Source organism: Corvus moneduloides, chromosome Z (genome assembly GCF_009650955.1).
Source record: "Corvus moneduloides isolate bCorMon1 chromosome Z, bCorMon1.pri, whole genome shotgun sequence".
NCBI classification, from domain to species: Eukaryota; Metazoa; Chordata; class Aves; order Passeriformes; family Corvidae; genus Corvus; species Corvus moneduloides.
In genome coordinates, this window is record NC_045511.1 from 51,873,586 (window position 1) to 51,897,356 (window position 23,771).

The 23,771-nt window shown below is 39.2% G+C and overlaps 1 protein-coding gene across 8 annotated transcripts in view; it reads right to left on the reverse strand.

The window, feature by feature from the left end:
* TRPM3 (transient receptor potential cation channel subfamily M member 3) overlaps positions 1 to 23,771 on the reverse strand; it is a 404,943-nt gene that overhangs the window by 31,457 nt on the left and 349,715 nt on the right. For 2 of the 8 annotated variants that reach the window (XM_032097554.1, XM_032097556.1), the window contains exons 13-22: positions 23,023 to 23,058; positions 22,744 to 22,884; positions 21,347 to 21,376; positions 19,999 to 20,288; positions 18,930 to 19,158; positions 16,260 to 16,427; positions 15,249 to 15,374; positions 9,072 to 9,212; positions 3,482 to 3,610; positions 1,882 to 2,133 (exon numbers count right to left, since the gene is read on the reverse strand). In XM_032097554.1, coding sequence (XP_031953445.1) covers positions 1,882 to 2,133; positions 3,482 to 3,610; positions 9,072 to 9,212; positions 15,249 to 15,374; positions 16,260 to 16,427; positions 18,930 to 19,158; positions 19,999 to 20,288; positions 21,347 to 21,376; positions 22,744 to 22,884; positions 23,023 to 23,058 — 1,542 coding nt within the window. The remainder of the gene's footprint in view (positions 1 to 1,881; positions 2,134 to 3,481; positions 3,611 to 9,071; positions 9,213 to 15,248; positions 15,375 to 16,259; positions 16,428 to 18,929; positions 19,159 to 19,998; positions 20,289 to 21,346; positions 21,377 to 22,743; positions 22,885 to 23,022; positions 23,059 to 23,771) is intronic. The other 6 variants (XM_032097555.1, XM_032097558.1, XM_032097559.1 and 3 more) reach the window with 3 other exon arrangements.

Sequence of the window (23,771 nt, forward strand, 5' to 3'; positions counted from 1 at the left end):
AACAATTTGGCAGCTAAATTCAACACCTTTTAATGCAGGTGCTGAGACTACAGAGGCTAGTGATTTTCCTGCATTTGTTTTCCACAAAAAGTAGAGACAGAAAGCCACCTGTAACACTGACTACTAGAAGTTTGTTATTTGTGGCCACTCTATTATTGAACTGTTGCTCACACTGCCTCTGTTAGCACTGCAGTTCTGAAACTTTTAGTGCATGTAGCTCTGAAAAATAAAGCAGAGTAGAAAGGTAGATGTTTTTTCAGAAGTTTTACACAATGCGTATTGTGTAAGCCCCCCAGTGACCACCAGATCCACTGGTGGAAAGATAGTCCAAATGCAGCAGGAAAGAAACCTGCTAAGACAGTGTTTTCCCTTTGATCTGTATTCTCTTCTCTGGTCCTGCTGGTTTTTTTTCAACAACCTCCAACAAGAACTGTTGAGTATTTTTACTCTGGAGCTCTGCAAAACCTCATGTCAACAACCTACAGGCTTTCTTGAAGGAAGGACACTCCAAAATCTTTTTTTCAGGACATAACAACTCAACTATCTCATTCTCTCATGGTTTCCCTCAATCTCTCTCTCCCTCTCTCTTTTTTTTTTCACTAACCTGTTCTTTCTTTGTCAAACCCACCACTGTGGGCTTGCAGTAGAAATCTGGCAAATTGAGGGGATAAGACAACAGTTCTCTGGTCACCTGTTGGGTAGGGAGTGTAACTGGATGTATATTTTGCATTTCAGTTTTATACCTGCTCACTGAGCCTGTTGTGACTAATGTAATATCAAGGAGATATTTTAGTCCATGCACTCATATACGTCCCCTTTTCTTATGATGGTGAGGATGGATGAATCTTTTCTTTAAGGGCCATTGTAAGACAATTACAACAGTCAGCCTCTTTGGACTTGCTGATTATTGTCACATAGCAAACAGCAGTAGTATTCCATTTAGAAGAGTTAATATTCAGTTTACTTTCTTTTACTTAAAGCCAGCTTCAAGGGGTTTTAATCTATCTGGAAAACCCCAGCTCCCAAACCCCAAAATGCATGAAACAGACATGATTTACACAAGAAAAACGGGATAACTGCACATGAAACATGAACACGTGTATTAGCTGTGTGTGCAGGTATCCAAATATTAGGGATGTGTGCATAGGCATCTGTAAATTCAGCCGTTTTCTTTAACTCAAGCAAAAAGATGCTTAATTGCAACATTTCTATTGAAACATAAAAATTAAAAACTGAAAAATCAAAAGTTATGCATGTGGAAGCAAATGACTCTTGATTACTCCTGCATGCATTTACTATTACACAAGCTATTCATATTCCTGCTACGGTGTGTACAACTGATGTGGTGAGGGCACACTTATACAAACTGATTTCTCATGTCACAAGGACACACCTGGACTTAAGAGATGGAGGAGCATGTGGATATGGATCAAACTACAGAAGGGTCAGTCTTAATCATAACCATTATAGTTATAACCATATAGTGAACACACCACGATTATTAGAGAGGCTCAGGGTACTAAACATCTGAACAATTTTTTTTTAAACATTAACAAACCACCTTCCTTTATAATTACCAAATCTCCTTTGTACTTTCTGCAAATGAGGCACAGAGGGGTGTAGGGTGGCTCTGCTGTTGAAGAGTGATCTCAGAGAAAGACAAACAATACATCATCTAATAGAACAGGAAGAATCTAATCCTCAGTTCTGGGGGGCCTCAATTCTGGAGGTTTTGATTCAAGAAGGCACTGATTTCTAGCTTGCATGAAAACACTGATGTGTAAAAAAAATCCAGGTAACTCTGCAGCAATGTCATTGGCTACGGACACTGAGCCCAGAACACACAGTCAAACACAGAAGGGGTTTGCCAACTGCTCTCACCATTTTCCCGATCATCATGACGTAGGGCCCCAAGTACTTGTTCACGCCAAAGATGTCCAGCAGCCGGATGTACCAGTAGATGATGTTGACGCAGTAGATCACGCGCCCGTCACTCCGGAGAGGCAGGTCTTGCAGGCGGAGAACCATCCCAACAGAGAACAGCAGGATAGCTATGAGGTCGGTAACATTCCAGTACTCCTGGAGCCAAACTTTGACTTTTTGCAGCAGTTTCCCAGGCTCTGACATGAGGATCTGAAGGACAGAGGAAATTGAGAAGAAAGGAGCTGAGCTGTCTTAATTTCAACTTGAAGAAATCTATAGTAAGCAGACAGATACATGCCACACAGGCCAAAAGCAAAGCTGATAGACCCCTATCATACAAATATCTCAGGTACTCTCTGGGCTTTTTTTTCCAGAAATCTTCCATTTCAACCATTCTTAACATTTATCTATGTGCAAGATACTTTAAAGGACAAAGTGATCGCTCAGTCTAAAATTCTCATGAAATCAGAAGAAATATATGTATGTATTTCTGTTTTTCAAATTTATTAACCCTACTTAGAGCCTTGGAACAGAGGGTAAAATATAGAAAGACTTTTTTTACAAAAAAATTTACATCTAAAGAAGCTTTAAAAAAAATTGTATTAAAATGTGTAAAAAATGACCAAGTCTAGTCCTCCAGAGCGCTGGCTTCAGAATGTACAAACTCAACTGGTAACAGATTCAGCCCAGGGGTACAAATGTGCTATTTCAGCTGTGGTCAATGGGACTCGCATTCACTCACATTAGGGCTGAATTGGGCCTCTGGTGTCACTGTGGAATAAATGCACATTTGGCTCGTGAAAGGGGACAGCATTAGCTGCAAGTGGGAGAGCCCACAAGAGGCAGGGTTAACAGAGCCACTTTGCTCTCTTTTCAGACTGAGTGCTACCTTAAATTCTCTGTCTCTGCTCTGTGTCTGCTGTTGCACCCTTAGGGAGATGCACACTATTGCTTGACAAATTAATAAAAATTTTCAAAAGCCACATTTCAAGGAATTTAGCTGACCTTTAAGACTTGCTAGAAGATCACCCCGTACTTGTGAATGCTATTTAATGAGCATCACACTGAAATTTGGACACAGAAATTTTATGGGAGAAGAAGAAGAAGGAAAGAAGGAAACAAGGAAAGAAGGAAAGAAAGAAACAGAGAAAGAGAAAGAGAGAAAGAGAGAAAGAAAGAGAGAAAGAGAGAAAAATAAAGTAGAAAGAAAAGAAAAGAAAAGAAAAGAAGAAAAGAAAAGAAAAGAAAAGAAAAGAAAAAAGAAAGAAAGAAAGAAAAAGAAAAAAGAAGAGGAGGAAGAAGAAGAAGAAGAAGAAGAAGAAAGAAGGAGAAAGGAATTGTTCATTTTAAAATTAAAGAAGATAGATCTTTTTACTGCTTTTTTATTTTAACAATCCATCCGCCTTTCTGAAAAAAAAAAAAGGGCAATTTTGTAAGCTCATTCATAAAAATGTAGCCTGAGAAAAATAATAAAATCAGATATTAAAATGAAAAAAACCAACCAAACTCCACACTTATTCCTTTTTTATTCTGTCTTTCTTGGTTGGGGTGACTTTACCTCTCTCATCTTCTCTATTCCCAGAGTGAAAATGTATGAGATGACAATCCACTCCTGAATAGATGGCCAGCGATCCATCTTCACCAACACGATGTAGTTGAACAGCATCAAGTAGCCTATGTAGGCCAGCTGTAAAGAAAAAAATCAGTATCAATAAAATTGAGATAGTTTCTTGGATATGATTTGATATTCCTGATTCTACTGTAACCAGAGTTTCACAGACAAAAGAACAGTAAGACTGTCCTGGCTTGTCTGAAAAAGCTCACATTAGATGGCGTACTGTACGGAATCTGCAAAACACATGCACATATTTCCAGCTATATCTGTCTCCTCAAAAAAACTTTTATTAATGCAGTTTCCTTGGATCATCCCACAGTGATGGCAATTCTAATACCACTGTGTCAACTACCCAATTAAGTAACCTACATGAAGATTTCTCCCTCATCTGCTTCTAAAAGTCTTTAGTCCTCTAACACCCCTCCTTTGTATTTTTTTCACCTGTTCACCTAACCTGGGCTGAGTGACATTCCGAGTACAGAGGATTTTAGGCTTTATTAGAGGTTTTCCTACCCAAGGTAGTACTGACCTAACCTATAGGATGTTTCCTCCCCAAAACACTGCGACTCCTACTCACACTGCTGCACTAAGGAGCCAGGCATAGCCATGCATTCATTTGCCTTATATTTTTTGCAAATTTTTTAGTGGGAATATTTTTATTTTCCTTCCTAATATATTCACCTTCCAGCTTAGTTTTTGATCCAGAAGAAAGTGTAGATTAAGTTTTTAGTTTCTTTTTCCTTTTTTTTTCTGCATGCTGAATGTAATTAAATGGTCTGTCAAAAGAAGACAAGTCAGGCAAATTGCATCATCAAGTTCATAAAGCTCAGAAAAACTCAAGTGTCACTCTGGAGCATGGGCTGTAGCAGGGGTGTGGCTGGGGTTTGCGGAGGCCAGAATCCACCTGCCTGTCTACTTGGCCTTTCAAACAGCTGCCCTACAAAAAAAATACATCTTAAGGCTAAATATAAGTCATAGAAAAGATGACTCAGTTCTGTGCATGAACATTTAGTCATTGTGACGGAAAGCTGTATTACATACATCTATATTTGAATTCAGTTTTTTCTCTCAACTGTGTGCTACAGCTATTGTGTACATGGGATCACATGTAAGCTGAAACAACCACAGAGGGCCTTGAGACTTTTAGGTAGGATTATTTCATTGTTCTGCACATCACAGAATAGAGTTTATAGTCCTATTGTATTTGTTAGAGAACGTCACTTCTACTCTGTGTAAAAGCCACAGAGTTCTGGCTTTTGTTCCAGCTGCCGGTTGAGGACACTTTAGAGAATTCTTTCTATTGGCCGCATCTATCAGTACAGAGGAACCAGATAGCTGAAGCACAACTTCTTGCCTGCATAAAACAGAGGAGGAAATGAACTCATTTGTCTTTCAGTCTGTGAGGGATGATGGATTGCAATGCTCAGGTCTGGAGGCTGGTCTTCCCTTGCCACTCCTACAGGAAATGGAGAGCAGTGTTGATGTAGGCCAACACGTAGGGTGACACCAGAGTTAGCAGAACCTCTTGACAGGCAGAACTGGATACCCACCTCCCTAGTGGAAATAACACCTTCTAACACAGAGCAAAAAGCGGGGTGATACTGTTACTTAACTCCTCCTTTCAGACCTTATTGATTCCTAATTATCAGGAAATCTACTTTGATCTACTTCAGCAGCCTTTGGTGAGCACTTGCAGTCAGTATGGCAGAAGAATAAGGACACTGAGGTTACAAAGGGGACAGAAACTGCAAGAATCTAACTGGAACTAGGTTTGCTTCTTCCTGGTTTTCTTTTGAAATGCTGGCAACTTTTGGCTTTGGTTTTGGCAGGTTTCTTTATGTCAATTCAAACGTACTCAAAACTGCAAAACATTTTTACTTGACAAAAGAGAAAAGAATCTTGATTTGTGAGTAAAATTATTCTGAAACGTCTCCACTTTAACCCAAGAAACAAGCTCTTCATATCGGGAGTGACACCCTCTTTCTCCCTCCCCAGACTTCTAACTTGCTCTTTCCTTCCAGGAGGCTACACTGACACTTCCACAGCTACACTGTGGTCAAACCTCAGTGTAGCTGTTCATGCTGGTACTCAAGATTCTTTAAAAGTGCTACTACAGAAGTAGCTGAACCCTGTTTTTCCTTGCTTTTACCTGGCTTGACAAAGAGCTAGGAGCTGCCATTGTCATGGCTGAGGGCAGTACCTGAAGAAACTAAGGAAAGGAGTGCCTGCTAAGGAGCTGCACGGCTGGATCACACCCAGCCCATCTATGGATGCACTCCCATTCTACAGAAAATACTGGAATACTCACTGTGGTAGAGGACAAACATGGAAATTGTACCAACAGGTTAATGCTTCAAGGAGATCACCCTCCTCTTTTCTGATTGATTGCAATAATTAAATGATCATAAACTGAAGTGGTCCCAAAATGCAAAACTTAGGGCAAAGCTGCTTTGATGTTTAGAAGATGACTCTTACTAGGGGCTCAATTCCTCAGCAGCTTTCCTCTTCAGAAGAGGTAGAAACCTGCCTTCTTACTTCCTGCTAATCTCTCAGTTAATGCTAGTAGTAGTTATGCCTAAAGATTTTGCTTTTTATGTATTTTTCATATATTCATAGCTTTGTAGACTACTATTACATAGTTATATAGCTCCTAGTATTTTTACTACCCTTTCTCTTAGATTTCTGCGTAATAAGTTAACCTTCTAACACATTCCTGAAATACTGTTTTAGTCTTATTCTTAAGAAGAAGAAGCCTGACAAGGGCATTGAGAATCTGAGGACACACAATATCAAATGGGGCAAAGAAGCTCTGGACGAACTCCAGCGGGGCAGTACCCAGGGAAAATTATGTGAACAACCACTCTTCGAATTGGACAATATTTGTTAGTTATGCTAATTTGTGAAACTTACAAAAGTCATAGAAATCTGATGCCACATGTGCACATGACCACCTGGACACCTGGAAGCTTCCAGTAAAAGTCTGATTTTTATTTTATTATTTTAACACTGTTGCAAGAGCTTCTGTCTTTTGATTTTAGGCAACAGTAGGGGAAGATCATCCTCTTCTGCTCAAGCAATCTGTGAGATGTAACGTATGTGTCATAGTTTCCAATGCAACAGAATAGTTGACTTTTGAAACTGCTGTGTGTCTAGAGAGAAAGGCTAAAGTTGGTGGGGGGTTGTCTGTTGGTTTGTTTGTGTTGGATTTTGGTTTGTGGTTTGTTTTTTTTTTGGTTTGTTTTGGGACTTTTTTTGAGAAAAAGTTGTCTAGTGTCTGCTGAGCCAAATGTTACATATTCAAATATCTCATTTAATTCACTCTTGTGTAATTGAAGAATGAAAGTGAATACAGCTATATAGTAATAGAGGTAGGTAAATAATCAAATTAGAGGCAGAATAATCAAATTGTTTTAAGTGGTATACAATAGCCATTGGACCTTTTACATGCATTTTGTAATGTGGAATGTAAAATTTGAATGATTTCTTTTGAAATACATGAATAATATTTGTGCCTGTGTATTTGTAAAATTGTGATAGGCTGTGCAATTTTAACCCTTCTCTGAAACTTCTTTTGCTTTTAGTTTCCAGGAATTCTCAATATACACAACAGGTCAAGCACGGCAGCCAGAATCCACCTTAACTTGCTCTCCAAGTTCAGCGTATCCAAGGTACAGTTTTAATAAATGACCTTGATTGAGACCTGCCTCGGGACATAAAACTGTAGGAACAAGTCTAAATGGAAATGCAATATTGATTTCTGTCTCCCATTTCAAAATTGAACTAACAGGGAAAGCTAGGATGCTTCTTTCCATTTGCAGTGTAAAGAATTTTCTGTTTGTGCATAATACACACTGCAATTGATAATGAGACTAGGTTGCTGATTAGTAGTTTCTGGACTTGTAGACTTGATTCCTGTTCACTGGCCACAGAGCTGAGCAGTAAGTTACTCCAAATTATTAAACTGTTTGCTAGTCTATGGTGTCCACCGCATCTAAGACTCAACCGATGTGAGTTTATCCCAGTGTCTGCAAGGCAATTTTTCTTATGAGAAGTCACTTGCAGGAGGATCCATTCTTTGTGATTTGCTGGGCTTTCAGCAGAATGATGGAAAATATAACTGAGGAAAACCCACCTGAAATCATCTAGCCAATTCCATTGGGCTGAGACAGGATTAATTCCAGTGTAACATAATGGACATATATCTTGATAAGATAGCTTAGAAATCATTAATAATGCAAAATCTAGCATGTTCTCACACAGTTCATGACAGTACTTCTTGGACCAGTTAGAAACTGTTTCCTAACTTCTTACCTAGAACTATCTGGGTGTTACTTTTTGTCCTATTCAGCAAGGACTTGGAGGTACTTACACATATTTAAAAACTGTTACTTTCCTTCTGCAGATCTTTTTTTTTTTTTAACAGAGAAAACATTCACACTTCCTTAATCTCTCCCCCTAAATCAAGCTTTACAAACCTCTTGAAACATTCATCCTTTTTGTGTCCTTCAAACCAGTCCACACTTGTCATATGATACAGAAACTGAACTGGTATGGAATATTCCAGGCAAGAAGACTTAAAGGATTACTTTCTGATCTTTGTAGTCTTATTCTTCTACATTCTAGTGCAATTTGCAAAATAACTAATAAAAACTAAATAATAACTAAAATAATAACTAATCTCTACTCCATCATCCAAGATTTGAATGAAAATATCAGATAGCACCTGATATAGAAGAGAACTTAATGGCAGACTTTCTAATCCCTGCTTCCAGCTTGATAATGAATAATTAATATCTAATCTTGAAGACTAACTGTCAAAAATCTTTTTATCCACATAGTAACTTTAATACAGCAGTTATTAATTTAGCTGTGAGAAAACCCTGTGAAGTTTTTGGTACTGTTTAACTGTAGTCTAAATACGATATAATCTTTTTTCTGCTCCTTCTGCAACGTTCATTTCTGTCTAACACAGGCGGAATATACTGATTTAACCTAACTTGTCCCTGAAAAATGTACACTAGCTGTCACTCATGTCTTTGATATCTTGTGGGTACTTACATGCACATTTTCTCTGAGAGACACTGCAGACTGGTCAAAACAGAAAAAAATCAAAATATTCCAAGGAAAGAAGTGCTCTATCTCTTTTTTTCATCAATTATTATATAATTCAAATTCTGATTCAGACCAGCCTCCGACTGGGCTTACTATTGGAAGCAATCCTATTTTGAATTCTCCTATATGGAATTCCTTGGGAGCACTACAGCAAACTTCTACTTACCATTTTATTTAAAGAAAAGCATACACAATCATTCCAATTTTAGCTATTAACTTCCTGAACAAAATGATAATTTTTAAAAGTCTTAGAAAGGTTTGCAAGTGCTAGCAGAATTCCACCAAATATTTTTATTAAACTATATATGGGTAAGTCCTCCAATATATATAAATGTAGATTTCAATGAAACACCTTAAATTACTTCAGCCCAATTTCAGTATTTCTATAAACATTAATAATATAACAGGAAAGATTTCTTACGGTGTAAAACCAAAACTTCACGATGGGAGCATTGTAGAACTCATAAATCTTTCTTCCAATGGGGATCATTCTGTGCCTGCTCTGAACTTCCTCATCCTCTTTCTTCCTTGAGGACTCTCCATTCCCTCGTCCCAGCATTGCCTACAAGAAAGGATACATTTGTGTTTCTTTCTTTGTGAAAGAAAAATTACACTATTTTTTGAAATGTCAACAGGAAACTGCTCTTGATCTTTAGATAAAATCAGGTGACCACAGCTAGGTGTAAAATGCTTTGCTTTCAGATTATCTTTTTCTGCAGGAAGGCTTCTGCTTAATACTTTGAAAATGGAAAGCTACAGCTTTAGCCTCAACCCTCAGTTTGAGAGTGAAATTCCTGACTAGTGAACAAAAAATAAGATGTGGAGAATATTTCTCCTTTTTCTATACAGACAGAAACACTTTAACCTGACAACAGCTTTTTGGTGTACTTCTTTACAATAAACAGATGCAGACAGAAAGCACATAAGTTTTGGTTTTAAACAAAGAGAAGTTCATAAGGCTGAGACTGAGAGGGAACAGCAGGGGAAAAGACGAGTTGGCAGTCGCTGAACGAGAAACAAAGAAGACAGTTGCACTTTTTACGTCGGATCACTGGACCTGCCCCAGGCCATGATCCCACAGTGAAGCTTACATGGATGTCAGAGGACTGACTAGTAGATCTCACTGCAGCAGAAAGGCCTTGAATCGAAATACCCATGTACATGATTGTAGCTTCTTCCATAGTGAAGTTCCAGACTGCTCATGCACTGCCTTTGCTAAGCTTGATGTCACTGTTACCATTGCAATTCAGACCCACTGAGGAGCTATGCTGAACTCCAGAAACACACGTGTAAGAAGTCCTCATCTATGAGTGCAAACCTAACAGTCAAAAGAAGGTGATGTTTTATTTGTTTACTGTTGATTTTCATTATCAGTTGCAGAGAAGTAGAAGGACTAAACTACAATCACTGAAATTAGTGCTTAAAAGGTATTCCTTTGTATTTGAAGTGTAATGTGACCTAATAAGTGTTCATTCTGAACCAATTATTTAATGAACAATAGACTAAGGCTGGATTTTAGCTCACTGTGCCCTTTGCAAGTTCTTACTATTCAGTTTGTGGATGCACCTCAGGAATGTAGCACTCTGTACATGAAATATTTGCAAGAATTGAAACGTATCTAAGTATGCAGGGATTGCATGATGACACTTTTGTTTAAATGCTTCTATAACACTTTTCTCCAAGTAGGTGAAAGCATTCTTGTGCTTTTATGTTAACTGAAGCAAACTTTCACCATCCATGAAAGTTTGCTTCAGACCATTGTCCTCATCTACAACTTAAACAGTGGAAAACTACGGGAACGATTAGATGCCAGACATTATGTCTTTCTATAAAAGGATCTTTCTTGCCGCTGTGGAGGTCCTTCTGTGCTCTCTGATTCAACAGGATGTTCAGCACATACTTTACTAATTGGCTTCAGGTGAGCTATCTGATCAAGTTCTAGAGCCCTGCAGGAAATGGTGATGCACTTCTCACATATTTAAAAGAAAGAATCACAATTTACCCTTTTCTTCCTTTTTCTAGCCTCATGTGGAGCTATTCATATACGTCTTTTTCTTGTGAAATAGTAATTGGTAGTAATAAATTTTTTCAGTCAGTGTAGATATTTGTAACATTATTAGGACTGTGCTTGGTCCCATATGACTCCTTCTCGTTAATTTCATTAATGCAGTTAGTTTTTCCTCTGGTATTATTACTTTTCATGTGGACCTTTATATTCTTGAATCTGACAACACACATTTTCAATAAAATACGATGAAGATTCAGGACAGAAGTATACTGCACTGCAACCAACCTGCTGGGACTGTTTCAAAAACTATAGCCTGCTTTGACAAAGTTAACCTATTTCCTTTAGCTTTAATGGCTGAAGGTTTTTAATTTCCATAAATACAGATAAAACATGATGTATTAAAAATTTAAAGGTACCTCCTGTTGGTTGTCACAGAGCATGTAAAACACCTTGAAAGTCCATCAAGACTTTTATAAAGAAGGAAGAAGAAAAAGTGGCTGTTAAGCAGAGGAGAAGAGTTCTTATGGTTATGAGACTTACTGAATATAACTACAGTAGCAGAATTTACACAACCTCCACAGAAGATATCATTACCCAAACTCCACAAAATCAAAGTGATCCTTTGATCTGTATCATGGATTGGGGTTTTTTTTGGGGAAAAAAAGTAGTTGAATATGATCTGAATGCTTTGGGAATGCTATAGCCCAAGAGGGTAATTTGTTTGCTTCTCTCTACCTACTGATGCTGCTCAGGGAAAGCTGCCATCTGGAGCTACAGCGTTTTCTGTAGCTTTTCCCAAGGCTTTGTCTCTGCTGTCCTCTGGTGCTCAGGAGTTTTGCAGCAGAGTGAAAATGACTGCTGGCTGTTTTAATGAATTATCAATGCCACGCTTTAGTGAACGGGATTATTTTACAGAGTTCAAATCCTTCACAATTTTACAAATTTACTAATTCTGAGACAGACTTAATTCTCAATGGAATCACTGAGTTGTGGATGTTTTTATGATAAAGCTCTTTCAATATCTGGATATATGCTTTAGCTTATGAACTCTGATTTCCTGTTTGCTACTGCTTTCTTCTTGATAATGATGCTTTAATTTTATCTCGTTAGAATTATTTTTTAATTAATTGTATCATATAATACTATCTTCTCCCCTCCCCCATGCTACAGATGGGAAATTTCTCTGAGATGGCTAGGGATTAGGTTTGACCTGATGTTCCCGACTGTTAATTATACCTCAGTATTAACAAACTGAAAAGCTTCCCTATTAGAAACAATCAGAAATAACCTAAGTAACTGTGTTAACAGAATAATTGCAGTGCCAAATGTGAACAAATGTTTTCCTTGGAGTGGGTTGCAGTAGGGTGGGAGCAACTCAACACACTGCTCGGTGTGGGCGGCATCTCTTTCTCTAATACATGATTTCGTTCATGATTCATCATGAGTCATGCAAGGTAAGCTCGACAGCAGCTCAGCCTCATTGTAAAGTACAGTACAACTGCATCATTTTAGCCTGAAGGGATTGATGTTTGCATAGCTTCTACATGGAGATTTTTTTAATCTGTTTTTTTTGTTGTTGTTGTTGTTGGGCCAGACTTTGTTTTATGTAATTGAGGACTGTTTGCTGATAATGAACTATCAGGGGAGAGTTTTGGGTTGTACATTTTTGTGTTAATATATGTTAATTATCCTATACTATGTTTATCTGTTTTATAATTAAACACAGGAATTTCAGTCTTGCTGGAATGAATACAGCCTCTTCCAATTTCATCCTGAGTGAAATCTCCATGCTATATAGCGACTTACCCCAGTTCACAGAGAACTGGTGTGGAAATGATACACAGCTCTGCAGACACACCTCCCTCAGCACACCCCGTTGGATCCTACACTATGTGTGAAAGTGCTGCCTCCATGGTAGTTGTTCTAGGATTACTGTTCTCTGCCCTGAAACAGTGGTAGAAAAAATTTTTAATGCCTTTGATTTACAGATGTGTAAAATTAGATTTTGCATGTGCAAAAACCACCATGCTTGGTGGTTACAGTGAGGACAGAGGAACAGGACTAAAGTGCCAGGAGATCAGTCATCCTGGCTGCTGAGCAGGGCAAAGAACAGAGACTGGGCACATGTGTGGTGGTGGTATGGAGGGTTTCCAAACTCCTTGAAGAAAGAGAGAACCTCTACTCATGGAGAGAGTCAGCACTTCCGCCTAGAGACCACCAGTAGTGTCTCCCAATTCTGTTTTCCAGATGAGCAGAAGGGGTGCCTTGCTGCTGGCATGTGAGATGCTGTGAGAGTCATCTTCCACTGGGAAGGGTGAGCTGGGCTGGGGGCACTAGAACACGGATCTTCAGAATTTCCTGTGTTCAGAACTGTATTTTTAGTGATATAATTAATATTTGGTTATTTCTTGCCATTGAGAAAAGGCTAAGCATACATATTACAGATGAACTAATGTAATCCCAGAGGCCAACAGAACCAGCTTTGCTGCTGCTGAAAAGTTCTAACTCAGACCAACTCAGTGATGCCCGTGGAAGTCCAAACTTCCTATTTATTGTGGAAAATCAGAGCAAAATGAACAAAACAACAACTGAAACACCTTTTAAAGGACTTAGATGAGTTAGATATGTTCTGGAATAAAACCATTTACTGGGGAGCTCTAATACCCAAATAAGAAGGCACTGAATACGGTTAAGGATGATCCTAGTTATGGTTTCCAGAATCAGGGTTATTTTGGGAGGGAGGTAGACTTCTGGGGTTTCTGACTGACCTAAATTTCAGCAATTAAGGCCTTGATTAGGACACTGTACAAATCAAAAATGCCCCTGGCCTTTAGACTTTAGTGCCCTTCTACTCCTCCGTGTTTAATATTCAGGATAAATGACTGGCAGCTCCATGCATAAATTGTGGTAAATTTCTTGGTGCTGAGGAGCACTGAGGAGAGCAGTATTCAAATGTGTTTTTGTGAGTAGCTGCTCTAAGCCTGTTTCTTAGCATCTAGGTGTTAAAGAAATGTGGGCCTATCACGCTCATGAATCTGCAATAAAGTGAAAAGCAGCTGTGAATAACAAGTAGTTTACAGTGAATAAACACAACATCTTCATAGTGTATCCATATGTTCAGTTACCCATCAGACCCTTTAAGAGAAGCATAAAGCAAATACATACTTGCACTCAGATGCACCCATGTGGAGACTTAACTTCACTGTTGCTGCAGTCTGCTGATCAATTATTCTGTGCAAACTAGGTGTAACATAGTGAAAAGATCACCGTGGCCCTGTACCTCATGCTCTCTGCGTAAGTGCAGTGCAAAAGAAGAAACTGACTATGGGCCTATCTTTAGTCACCTGGGCTTAGCAGTGCAAGACACACAGGACTTCACAAGAAATCAATGAACAGACCTTGTCTAGATGAGATCTCTTTATCCTCATTTTAGCAGAGAGAATATGGGTGTAACATGACAGGAATAGAGAGATTTGAGAAGTATTCATTGGGAATGATTAGAAAGAGAATCAGGAAGATTATTTCAATAATATATTACTTGCCAGAAAAGGAACTTGAAGATTAAAATGATTTTTTAGTACATCACTTTTATTTGTTAATCTTTATGCTGAACAAAGCTCAGGTTAGGGTGAGTGACTGATCTATTGATTCCAAGTTCAGCAATGGATTAAACATTTATGATATTCCGGCACAAGAAATTATTCATCTTATTGAACTATTTATAAGGTATCCTTAATATACTAAAGGATACCATGGCTAAGGGGAAACTTCACAAAGGCACCTCCCAAACCATCCTTCAGGCATCCTCTGTCAGTGGAAAAGAAACCTGACCTACCTTATGCCAGACCATTTGACTAATGCTGGAACAACACAAAACTTTAGTCTAAAGTATTTTCTTATACTTAAAACATGTCAGGTAACTAAATGTAGCTGCCTGTGGCATCTAACCATAGACATGCAAAGACCTTTTTGCTAACAATTCATCTCTCCTCACCATTGAGGGGCACCTGAGTAAAGCAGCTGTATTAGAAGTTCTACAGTATGGTATAGATTATATGCAGAAATACTAAGTGAGCAGTGATGTACCAAAGATATTTTTTCTAAACTTGCTGGACTCCACAGGAACAAATCTTATTTTATAAAAAAGGTTGTAAGTGTCTGAAACTTCACTAGAATGATACACTGAATTTGAAGGAATTAAGGGAAGAGTCAGTGACAGAAAAGAGCAATAGGACTGTCAGCACATGGAAGGGAGAAGAGGGGGAACATCTAAGGTTCACCTGGACAAGCAGATCAACAGCACACATCACTTCCTTGCAGAAGGAGTTGGAAGGGAAAAAAGAAACAGTATTGTAGACAAGAAACTAGGAGCTGAGATAACTACAGTGAGATGGAAAACACATCTTCCCCAATTTTCTCCCCACTGTCAGGTAAAAGGCAGCTTGCCAAGTGCTTATTTGATTTGAATAGGCACTTCATAAGTGGGTCAGAAGCCAAGGGTTAGTAAATTGCAATCAATAGCTAATGAGCAGAGAATGCCCCATTGCTGCTGTTCTGGCTTCTGGTCCTTCCCAACAGCCAGGTTCTTGCCTGCAAACGGGTCCTGTAGGTGGGTCTTGTGGGCTGCTCCTTCGGCTTGCCTGCATATTGGGTCCTGTAGGCAGGTCCTTCTGCCTGCCTGCAGTCGGGCTCCTGTGGGCAGCTCCTGCTGTTTGCCTGTGGGAAACAGTCTGGGTTTTTTTGTTTTTGTTTTTGTTTTTTAACTTAATCAGGCAAATCCCTTTTACTTCTGTGCCTCTATTCTGACCAACTGGGGCTGAGTTTTAAGCCTTTCAAAGACACCACAATCAAGCCCAAACAAATGCAAACCAAATTAAACTAAGGCAAATGTGATAGCCTGTATGATAATTGCCCAAACTAAGAAGTGTGAGAACAAGAAACTTGATGTAGATGACTTGTGTAGTTTTCAGAGCTTTAGTTGTCTATTCTTTGTAGTGAAAATTATTCCTCAAAGGCTATGTTACTAATACTGACAAGTCCCTCCTTACACAATTCTGCAGTTGTAGAAGTGGAGCTCTCTAGCTGCCTGCTAATGTCTTCAATGGATTAAAAACTGGATGTGGGTTTGTGTGAAAGGCAATGACCACAAATACAGAAAGAATTTTAGAGTAAGTTTTCATAATTTCTCTGGCCTGTTTGCACACTTGCTTACTCTCCTAGTCAAGTCAACTAAAAGGAAAAAAATCTTTAGCTTCCATGAATCTTTGGGCATTTCCAGCCAAAGATGAGCCCATTTCCACTAGAGAGGTCATTTATCAAGACTGAGTGCTTCTGAAATCTCATTCACTTAGTCCAGACAATATGCCATCAAACCGAATCAAAGTATGATGATATTACAGCACAGCATCACTATGCATGGCTGCAACATGGAGACAAAATGATGGCAACTTGTGTGGTTTGAGTCCCATGGAGGAGAGGGGAGTGTGAAGAGTGGTATCCTATTATGTACTATATTTAGCCATCAGATGATCTGCAATGCCTACAGAGGTAGGAATAACAAATTGACAGCACTGAGGCTGATGATTTATTGTGAGCACTTACAGTGAGTTCCATGTCTTCCTCGTCTTTTTCTTTCACTGGCTTCTCTGGTTCCTCTGGATCCTTTTCTTGAAGATGGATCTCATTGGCCTGGGTCATGTAGGGCATATCATCTTTGTTCTTGAACTCCAAGCTGAGGATTGAAGGAGGAAGTAGAATTCCTAGAATTACCTAAAGCAATAATAATGATAACAATAATCATCACAGAAAACAGATTATGGTCATAATGGTTACTTAGCATCAAATGGAACAACTCCCTCGGATATTTAGGAAAAGAAAGATACATGTGCATGTGAGTTTCTATGACAATAAAGTATTTGTCATTTGGGGTATGTCACCAGAGCACTGAAACAAAGCATTTAACTTCTACTAGTGTTGCTGTGAATGCTCTTGAATGTTTTATGTGCTTGCACATCATCAGATGCATAGTGCTACATACTAGAATGTAGGTACAAAATATTATATGAGGTCAAGAGTAGGTGGGACCATGTGGGTGTGCAGACCTGCAAATATCTGCATTATACATAATACAAAATATCAGTATAAATGACACACAGAGAGTATTTACTTCTACAGAGAGGGTTAGTAGGTCTCAAGCTCTCTGTGTCCATGCTTAATGCACACTGGTAGTCAAAGTTTAACTGTGTGTGGATCTGAGGAGATAAAGCAAAGCCAGCAAAGGCAAATGCTGATGCCTGGATTTGCAGTCCCTTTAGATTTTGTTTCAGTAACCAGGCAGCTGTGTAATGTTAATGCCAGTTCTTTCTTTTCTACCTTCCCCCTCTTACAATGCAGGAGTGTAGAAACCACTAAAATTACTTTGTTTGGATATATAAAGAATGAACAATACTTGGGGTTCAAACATTAGTACAACTGAATAGATATCACTGTAATACAAAGCAAAGTCTGTATTCACAAGCACAATAACTTTTCCTGGTTATGCTACAATTTCATGGAGAATGATTTTCTTATATATCTCTCCCTGAATGACAGTGAAACCAGATACTTGACTTCTTGGCAGGCTAGGGAGGCTGCTTGTGCTCATCATAACAGCAGAAGCATGTGCTGTAGGAAACATTCAAAGTACTCAATGAGGAGCAGTTAGTGTATGGGAATGCTGTACCCAGCCTCAGAAAAGCTTCCTCCACTGCTCCTGCACTCACGAAAGGATGAGCCCAGGGAGAGGGGGTTACAGGCAGACCTGGCTTCACAGAAAGGCTATTTTTAAGAGAAGGCAGAATTAACAGTTGCCCCTAGCCCTTCCCTTGGTGCTATACATCCCTGGCAACAGTCTAAAGGATTATATTAATTCTTCCTGCCATTCGTCAGTTTCAAAGGGACAAAACCATTCTTGGCAAATAAACCATGACTCATGCCTGCAAATTTATTTCTTTGTCATGCTGCCTTTTGCTTATGTAGCTTGTAGCCTGCTTTAGCTTTAAACAAGTTCTGCTAATGAGCTTCAGTGAAATAAAATACAGACTAGAAACTGAGTAAAATATCCTTGTGAAGCCCTGGTGTTACAAGAAGCTGAAAGGAAACTGAATGTGTTACCTCCCATTATGCATTATGAAATAAAGGTCTGTTTTACGGCTTAAGAAATGTGTGCTGAAAAGTGGAGTGAATGTAGTAGGAAATCAGTTGCTGCACTGCTCTCCACGTACCAAGGCCGAATATCTGCAAAGCCAAACAACAAACAAAGCAGCTGTCCCTCTGCAGGATAACAGGCCTGTGAGTTCAGGAAATAGGTAGTAGGAATGGCTTCAAATGTGAGAATATTTCTATCTGTAGCAGAACAACACAAATGCACAGGTCCTGCATAGGAATGCTATCAGCCACTTGTTCTCATTCATTGCTGGCACTGGATTAAGAGCCAGTATAAAAGCAATGCAGGTACTCCTAAGCATTCTTGCCATTACTGAACGTCTTTTCACATGGCAAAACAGCTGAGCAACTACCACTTTTCACACAGGCAATTAGTGCAGAAAAGAGAATCCCTTCACTAAAAATATTTCTCAGTGATCTGAGAGGAAGAGGCAATTCTTGGGTATGTTCTGACTGATGAGTGCTTTGGTGAAGGTGAAACATGCCATGGACTCAAATTCATCTCTCAGAATTCACTTTGCACTGTTAGCAGTTTTTTCAGCTGTGGAAGTAAAGCTTAAACAGGTTTGAAAACTGAATTACTCTTTAGACACTCTAAAGTAGTCCCTTCCGATGCCTTCAGGAAGATTTGCGAGGGTTTGCAAGGGAATTTGTGCTTCTTGCTTGGCATGTTCTGGGGAAGGTTGTCAGATCAGCACCTTTCACTAATGGTTAATTCACTTACACTTCCTTTTCCTTTTTTTATCTCTAAAACTCTTGACTAACTCCTCAAGTATACAGGCAGGGTGACACACTAGCCTCCTAGCTCAATTCTTATTCTCATAAATGATATCAGAGGGGACTTCAGGAAAGGGAATGAAAAAAACTAATTTGTGTGCTTTGAACTTAGGCTTATGATAAGCCCCTGCTGGAAAACTGAACACAGGAAGAATAAACCCTGCTTAATGTCACTGCAAATAGACATCTGAAATAGGGTTAATTTAGACAGTTATTACTGACTTGTTGCGAACCCTGTCATCATCTATTAGAATTCTCTGAATGTTAATTTTATTTTAAAACAGGAATGACCTTTAGGCCAGAATTTTTTCGCATCCGGAGACGACCCATCCACATGTCTGTGAGCAGCATTTGGCTGCAAGTGTGAGCAATGAAGTCCCTGTGCTTGGCTGCCACTGCAAGCTGCAGGCATGTGGCATTGCTCCAGTTCTTCAGCTCATAGGTCAGCAGTTTCATGGCCAGTTGCTCGTCCTGCTTGTATGACTGGTCCAACAGCTCGACCGCCAGCTGGCCGAAGTCCCTGCAACAGAGGGACATCTGTTCACTCCCATTAGCACACACAGCCTCGTGCACAGAACACCTGTCTGCAACTGACAGTCGCTGCACGGGGCACATCACCTTCCATCATGCAAACTGTGATGTTGACTGTACACACGGAAACCCACATTTTCAAATGTGAGTGGCTAAGGTGAGGCATATAAATAAGTGCCCCAACTTAGCAGTGATGAGCACCCACACCTACCAGCTGTCTGCTCCCACCTCCCTGCCCACCTCCTCTGACATTTTCTAGCTGAAATCATCTGGTTATCTGCAGCTTAAAGGATTGTTTCTCTTCTGTTTGCCCATGGCTTCATGGTCAAGTCTCCTGGAAGAAGGAGTATCCAATATCCTTTCTAAAATCCTAAATTTCTAAAATTTTAATATCTAGTATCTTGCCTTGCTCACCTAAGCATGATCTCTTGGTTAATTAACACTTCTGTCTGAATGGTATGCTTATAAGGATTTCAGTAACTCTTCTGCTTGGTATGTACAGAGTATCCTGAATAAGCACAGAGAAATGTTGCAGTCTGACTCTTGAGGCCTCAGGGAGAACACATAAACAATATAGATATTTCACTGTCTTGACATCTTCTCATTTCAGAAGTTATATTGGTAACAACTTTGCTACTCTGGCAGTTAGATTGTTTAAAAGCCATTTAGATTTTCTCTAAAGGGACTGCACTTCCCCTACAAGTTAGAAATAAAAGCAAGGTACCGATATGAAAATCTTAGGCAGGTTCAGAAGTCTCTCTTCCCTCTTTCCTTCCCCCCCCCCCCACCCCCCCCCAGCTCAGGAAAGTGTACATGGAAGGAAATTCACCTGGAATTGTGGTTCAGCTCTTGGGATATGTCATCCACCATGTCGTTTTCTGATGCTTCATGGGCCATGGCTTTGCAGAGCTTGCAGGCCACCAGTGCTTTAGCCATAGCCTCTTCCCCATGTTGCCAGAAGAAGAGGGCCATCTTCTGACGTTTCATCAGCACAGCCCACACCATCAGCTCGTGGAATGGGAAGGGAAAGTGATTGATCTCAGGGTCATCCATATCAATATCAACTTCTTCTTCTTTTTTCTTTGTTGTTTTTCTCCCTCGACGCAAAGGGACATCATCCTGTGGGAATTGCAGAGACATTTTTTTCATCAGTGAAGGAAATGAATCAATTCACACAATTCATTGAAATCAGTACCTAAGATGGCAAACACATTTTCTGCAGGCCAGTCCCTTCATCATTTTTTGTACAAAATATTTAACATCGGTAAACAATAAAAAAGGTATTGGTGCATACACTGTAATTAAGAAGTCAGTAATCAGGGAAACAGAGCCTTGGACTGTCGCTCTGAATTGCTCTTGCTCCCTAATAACACAGGGTACAATCACACAATATCCAGAAACATTTTGGAAAAGCCACCACTAAAATAGAGCTAAGAGTTCACTGGAAATGTAACATCTGCTGTAATGCATCTGCCTCTTTCCACTCCAGAAAGTACACATCCAGAGAACGTTCTGATCTGCTGAAGACTCCCTCTATGCTTATTCTTGTTTTCTCCCTTCACCTCCTTACAAAGGTATCAATCTGCCTTCTTTACTCCTATTCTGCATGTTTATTCCTTCTTTCTCAATCCCTTTGTTGTTTTTATTGTCTTCAGTTTCTTTCCTATTTTAGCCTTTTTCTTTTATCACCTGAGCCAACCTATTCTGTCCCATGTCTATGGATAGCAAAATGAAAGTTGTTGTATAAAATAAACAAACATGAAAATACTACTGTCCCCTTCAAGCATTGGCGTAGCCAATAGGGCCAATAAAACTGAGATAACTTTGGCCTACATGAAGATTTCTGCATCATTCTCTGCAAGTGTTTAATTTCTCTGAACACGTTTTAAAGTTAGATGATATCTGACTGACATTCTGCTTGTCCTGCCAGACTGAAACATTTTGTTAAATCCTCATGAAAAAAAAAGATCCATAGGTGGGCTAGAACACTCTTTTTCCTTATCTATCTCCTGGACTTTTATTAAGAAATGTTTCTTAATCTGTCCCTTGTGTAAATATGCTATCTGGATGAAAAATACAATTCATGCTTTCATTACAGTGAATTTAAACATTATCTGGATATAGTTTATATTTGTCAAAGAAGGAAAAGACATCAAGATTTGTCACAGGTTGCCTACCTCCATTCCCAACAGCTTCAGGGCTTTAGGCTGTACAAAAAAAGTTAGAAATATGTTATTTCTCACTGAATAGTGATGAAAAGCTGCAACTATTTGTATATACATATGCACGTAGAGTGACGTAAAATATATAATATAATATAGATAATATATACATAATGTAATATAATGTAGTATTTTATATGTATACATATACCTCCCCGACACCCCCCCTCCCACGCCCCCAATCAAATAATTACATATATGTAGTTTTTTCAAACTTGAGTTTGACATTATTTCACCAAAACCACAACATAAGACATACATTTGGATTCAGGTACAAATTACATCTGGTTAGGGCCTGTTCTAGCAAGAAAGTGATAGGGACCACTGATAAGGCATGAATGGATTTCTCTGGCGTACAAGTGTGTTTTGGCCACTACCCTGGAACACTTTTATTGGCTGTTGTGGTGCTGCTCTGAGTGTTGGTTCAGCATTGGTGAAATCATTACTCAAATGCTTTTCTCAATGGAGTGACTACGGGAAGGAAGCCTCTCCCAGCAGCTACAATCATTTCCCTTTCAAATGTGAAGTGTCAAAGCAAAAGGAAACAAACCCGTTTCAGGTAGCCATCTACAACCATTTCACAGAGCTGTTGCTATTGATAGCTCTTATTACTACATTCAGTGCTCTGTATTGCTACAATCTGAAATGCGAGGCAAAAATAGACCAAGAAGGAGCTACTAATCTTACTGGGAGGAGCTGAACAGACTTCTACTCATGCTGGATTGGGTCAGCAGTAATAAGGATGCCAAAAACCAGCTTTTGTGTTTTAGAAAGACCTTACTTTGTATTCACAGTGTTATAATTCATCAAAAGTGGAACCCACAAAAATACTTAACAGTGGTTTTGCCATGAGCCCAATGACTGCTGGAGCCACATCCAAAAAAATTAATTAAGTTTTGAGTTAATGGGTTTCTTTGCCCTGAAATCTTCACATCACAATCAGGAGATGAGCCGTAAGACAGGAAATGCATCCAAGTTCTTCAAGTGTAACTCAGGAGTTAGAATTATACTATCATTTGTGCAGGTCAATGACTTGTCTTTTAAAAGCTGTGAATACTCATAATTACAGGTTTTAGAGTCAGAGGAGACTGTTTTATGAGGAGACTGTTTTATGTGCTGGTTTCAGATGGGCAGCAGAATGCAACAATTTTTCATTAAATTAATAAAAACCATAGCTTGTGATTGGCTTGTGATGCATTATAGTGAGATAACTGCAATGTACATAATGGAAATCAATCTGTAGAATGAAGTGCATGTACATTGGACCCCACCAGTCTGGAAGCATGTAAGAAGCTATGGTAATCCCTACCAGTTGGTACAGTCATGAGGATGGCAAATAACTTGTTTCTTACCCTCTTGGGCCCGAACAAGTTGTGGTACAGTGTTCTGAACCGCTTTCGGGTGTAATTGCAGCGATATGCTCCTCCCATCAGGTACTCTATCACCAATCCAATATCAATCAGACTTATCCGATAATCAGGAGGTAAGTTTCCCTGCAAGGAAAATAGGGATGGTGGGAGAAAAAAAGCTTATTACTGGCATTGTTAAATATACTTTATAATGGTTTTAGAATAAAACAAATTAAATAGGTAAAAGCAGGAATTTATTATTATGCTGGTTAATTAATTCACCTTAAAATAGATCCAACCGAAACCTGGATATTCTCGCTTGGAAAGAAGACATAAGTTAAATAAGGTGAAGAACTTGTTGGAAGTAACAGAAGATAACGTCAGTACACAGTACTCATATTCTTCAGCTGGGAAAACAAGGAACATGACTGCAGAAACAAAAACATGAGGATCGACACACTTGAAAAGTCAGTCACAGTTGATGGACTCTAATCCTCCAAGATAGCACCTTTTCTGCAGCAGCTGTTACCCACAACTTGTCCCGGCATCTCACATCTTTGCTGGCATCTCTCTGGACTGCCTCATCTGAACTGTCAAGGCATGGTGAAATGACATAATGCAGCATCTTTTGTGGACATGGGACCAGCTCCTTCCCATTCTGCAGTGTTTCCTTCCCATGTTCCAGGAAAGAAAGTGCAGGAGGAGTGGTGTTACAACTCTAGAGGACCTACACAGTACACGAGCTACTATTATTGCTAGTTTCTAGGGGCTAGGAGAGTCTATCAGCACTCAGTCTTGGAGTAATGTTCAAAGAATACACACCTCTGCGTAAGTTTCACACCGAGAATGAGGAAAGCATCTGTATGTACGGAAGGTGTAATAAACAAAATATCTGTGGCTAATTATTTCGGGGTTTGTCTATGAAGAAAACTACAGGCCTAGCAATTTTTCTAGATATCTACTACTTGAGTTCCTGACATATATTACTAAAAGCCCCTTTAAACATATAATCTAATTACGTAATTTCCAGC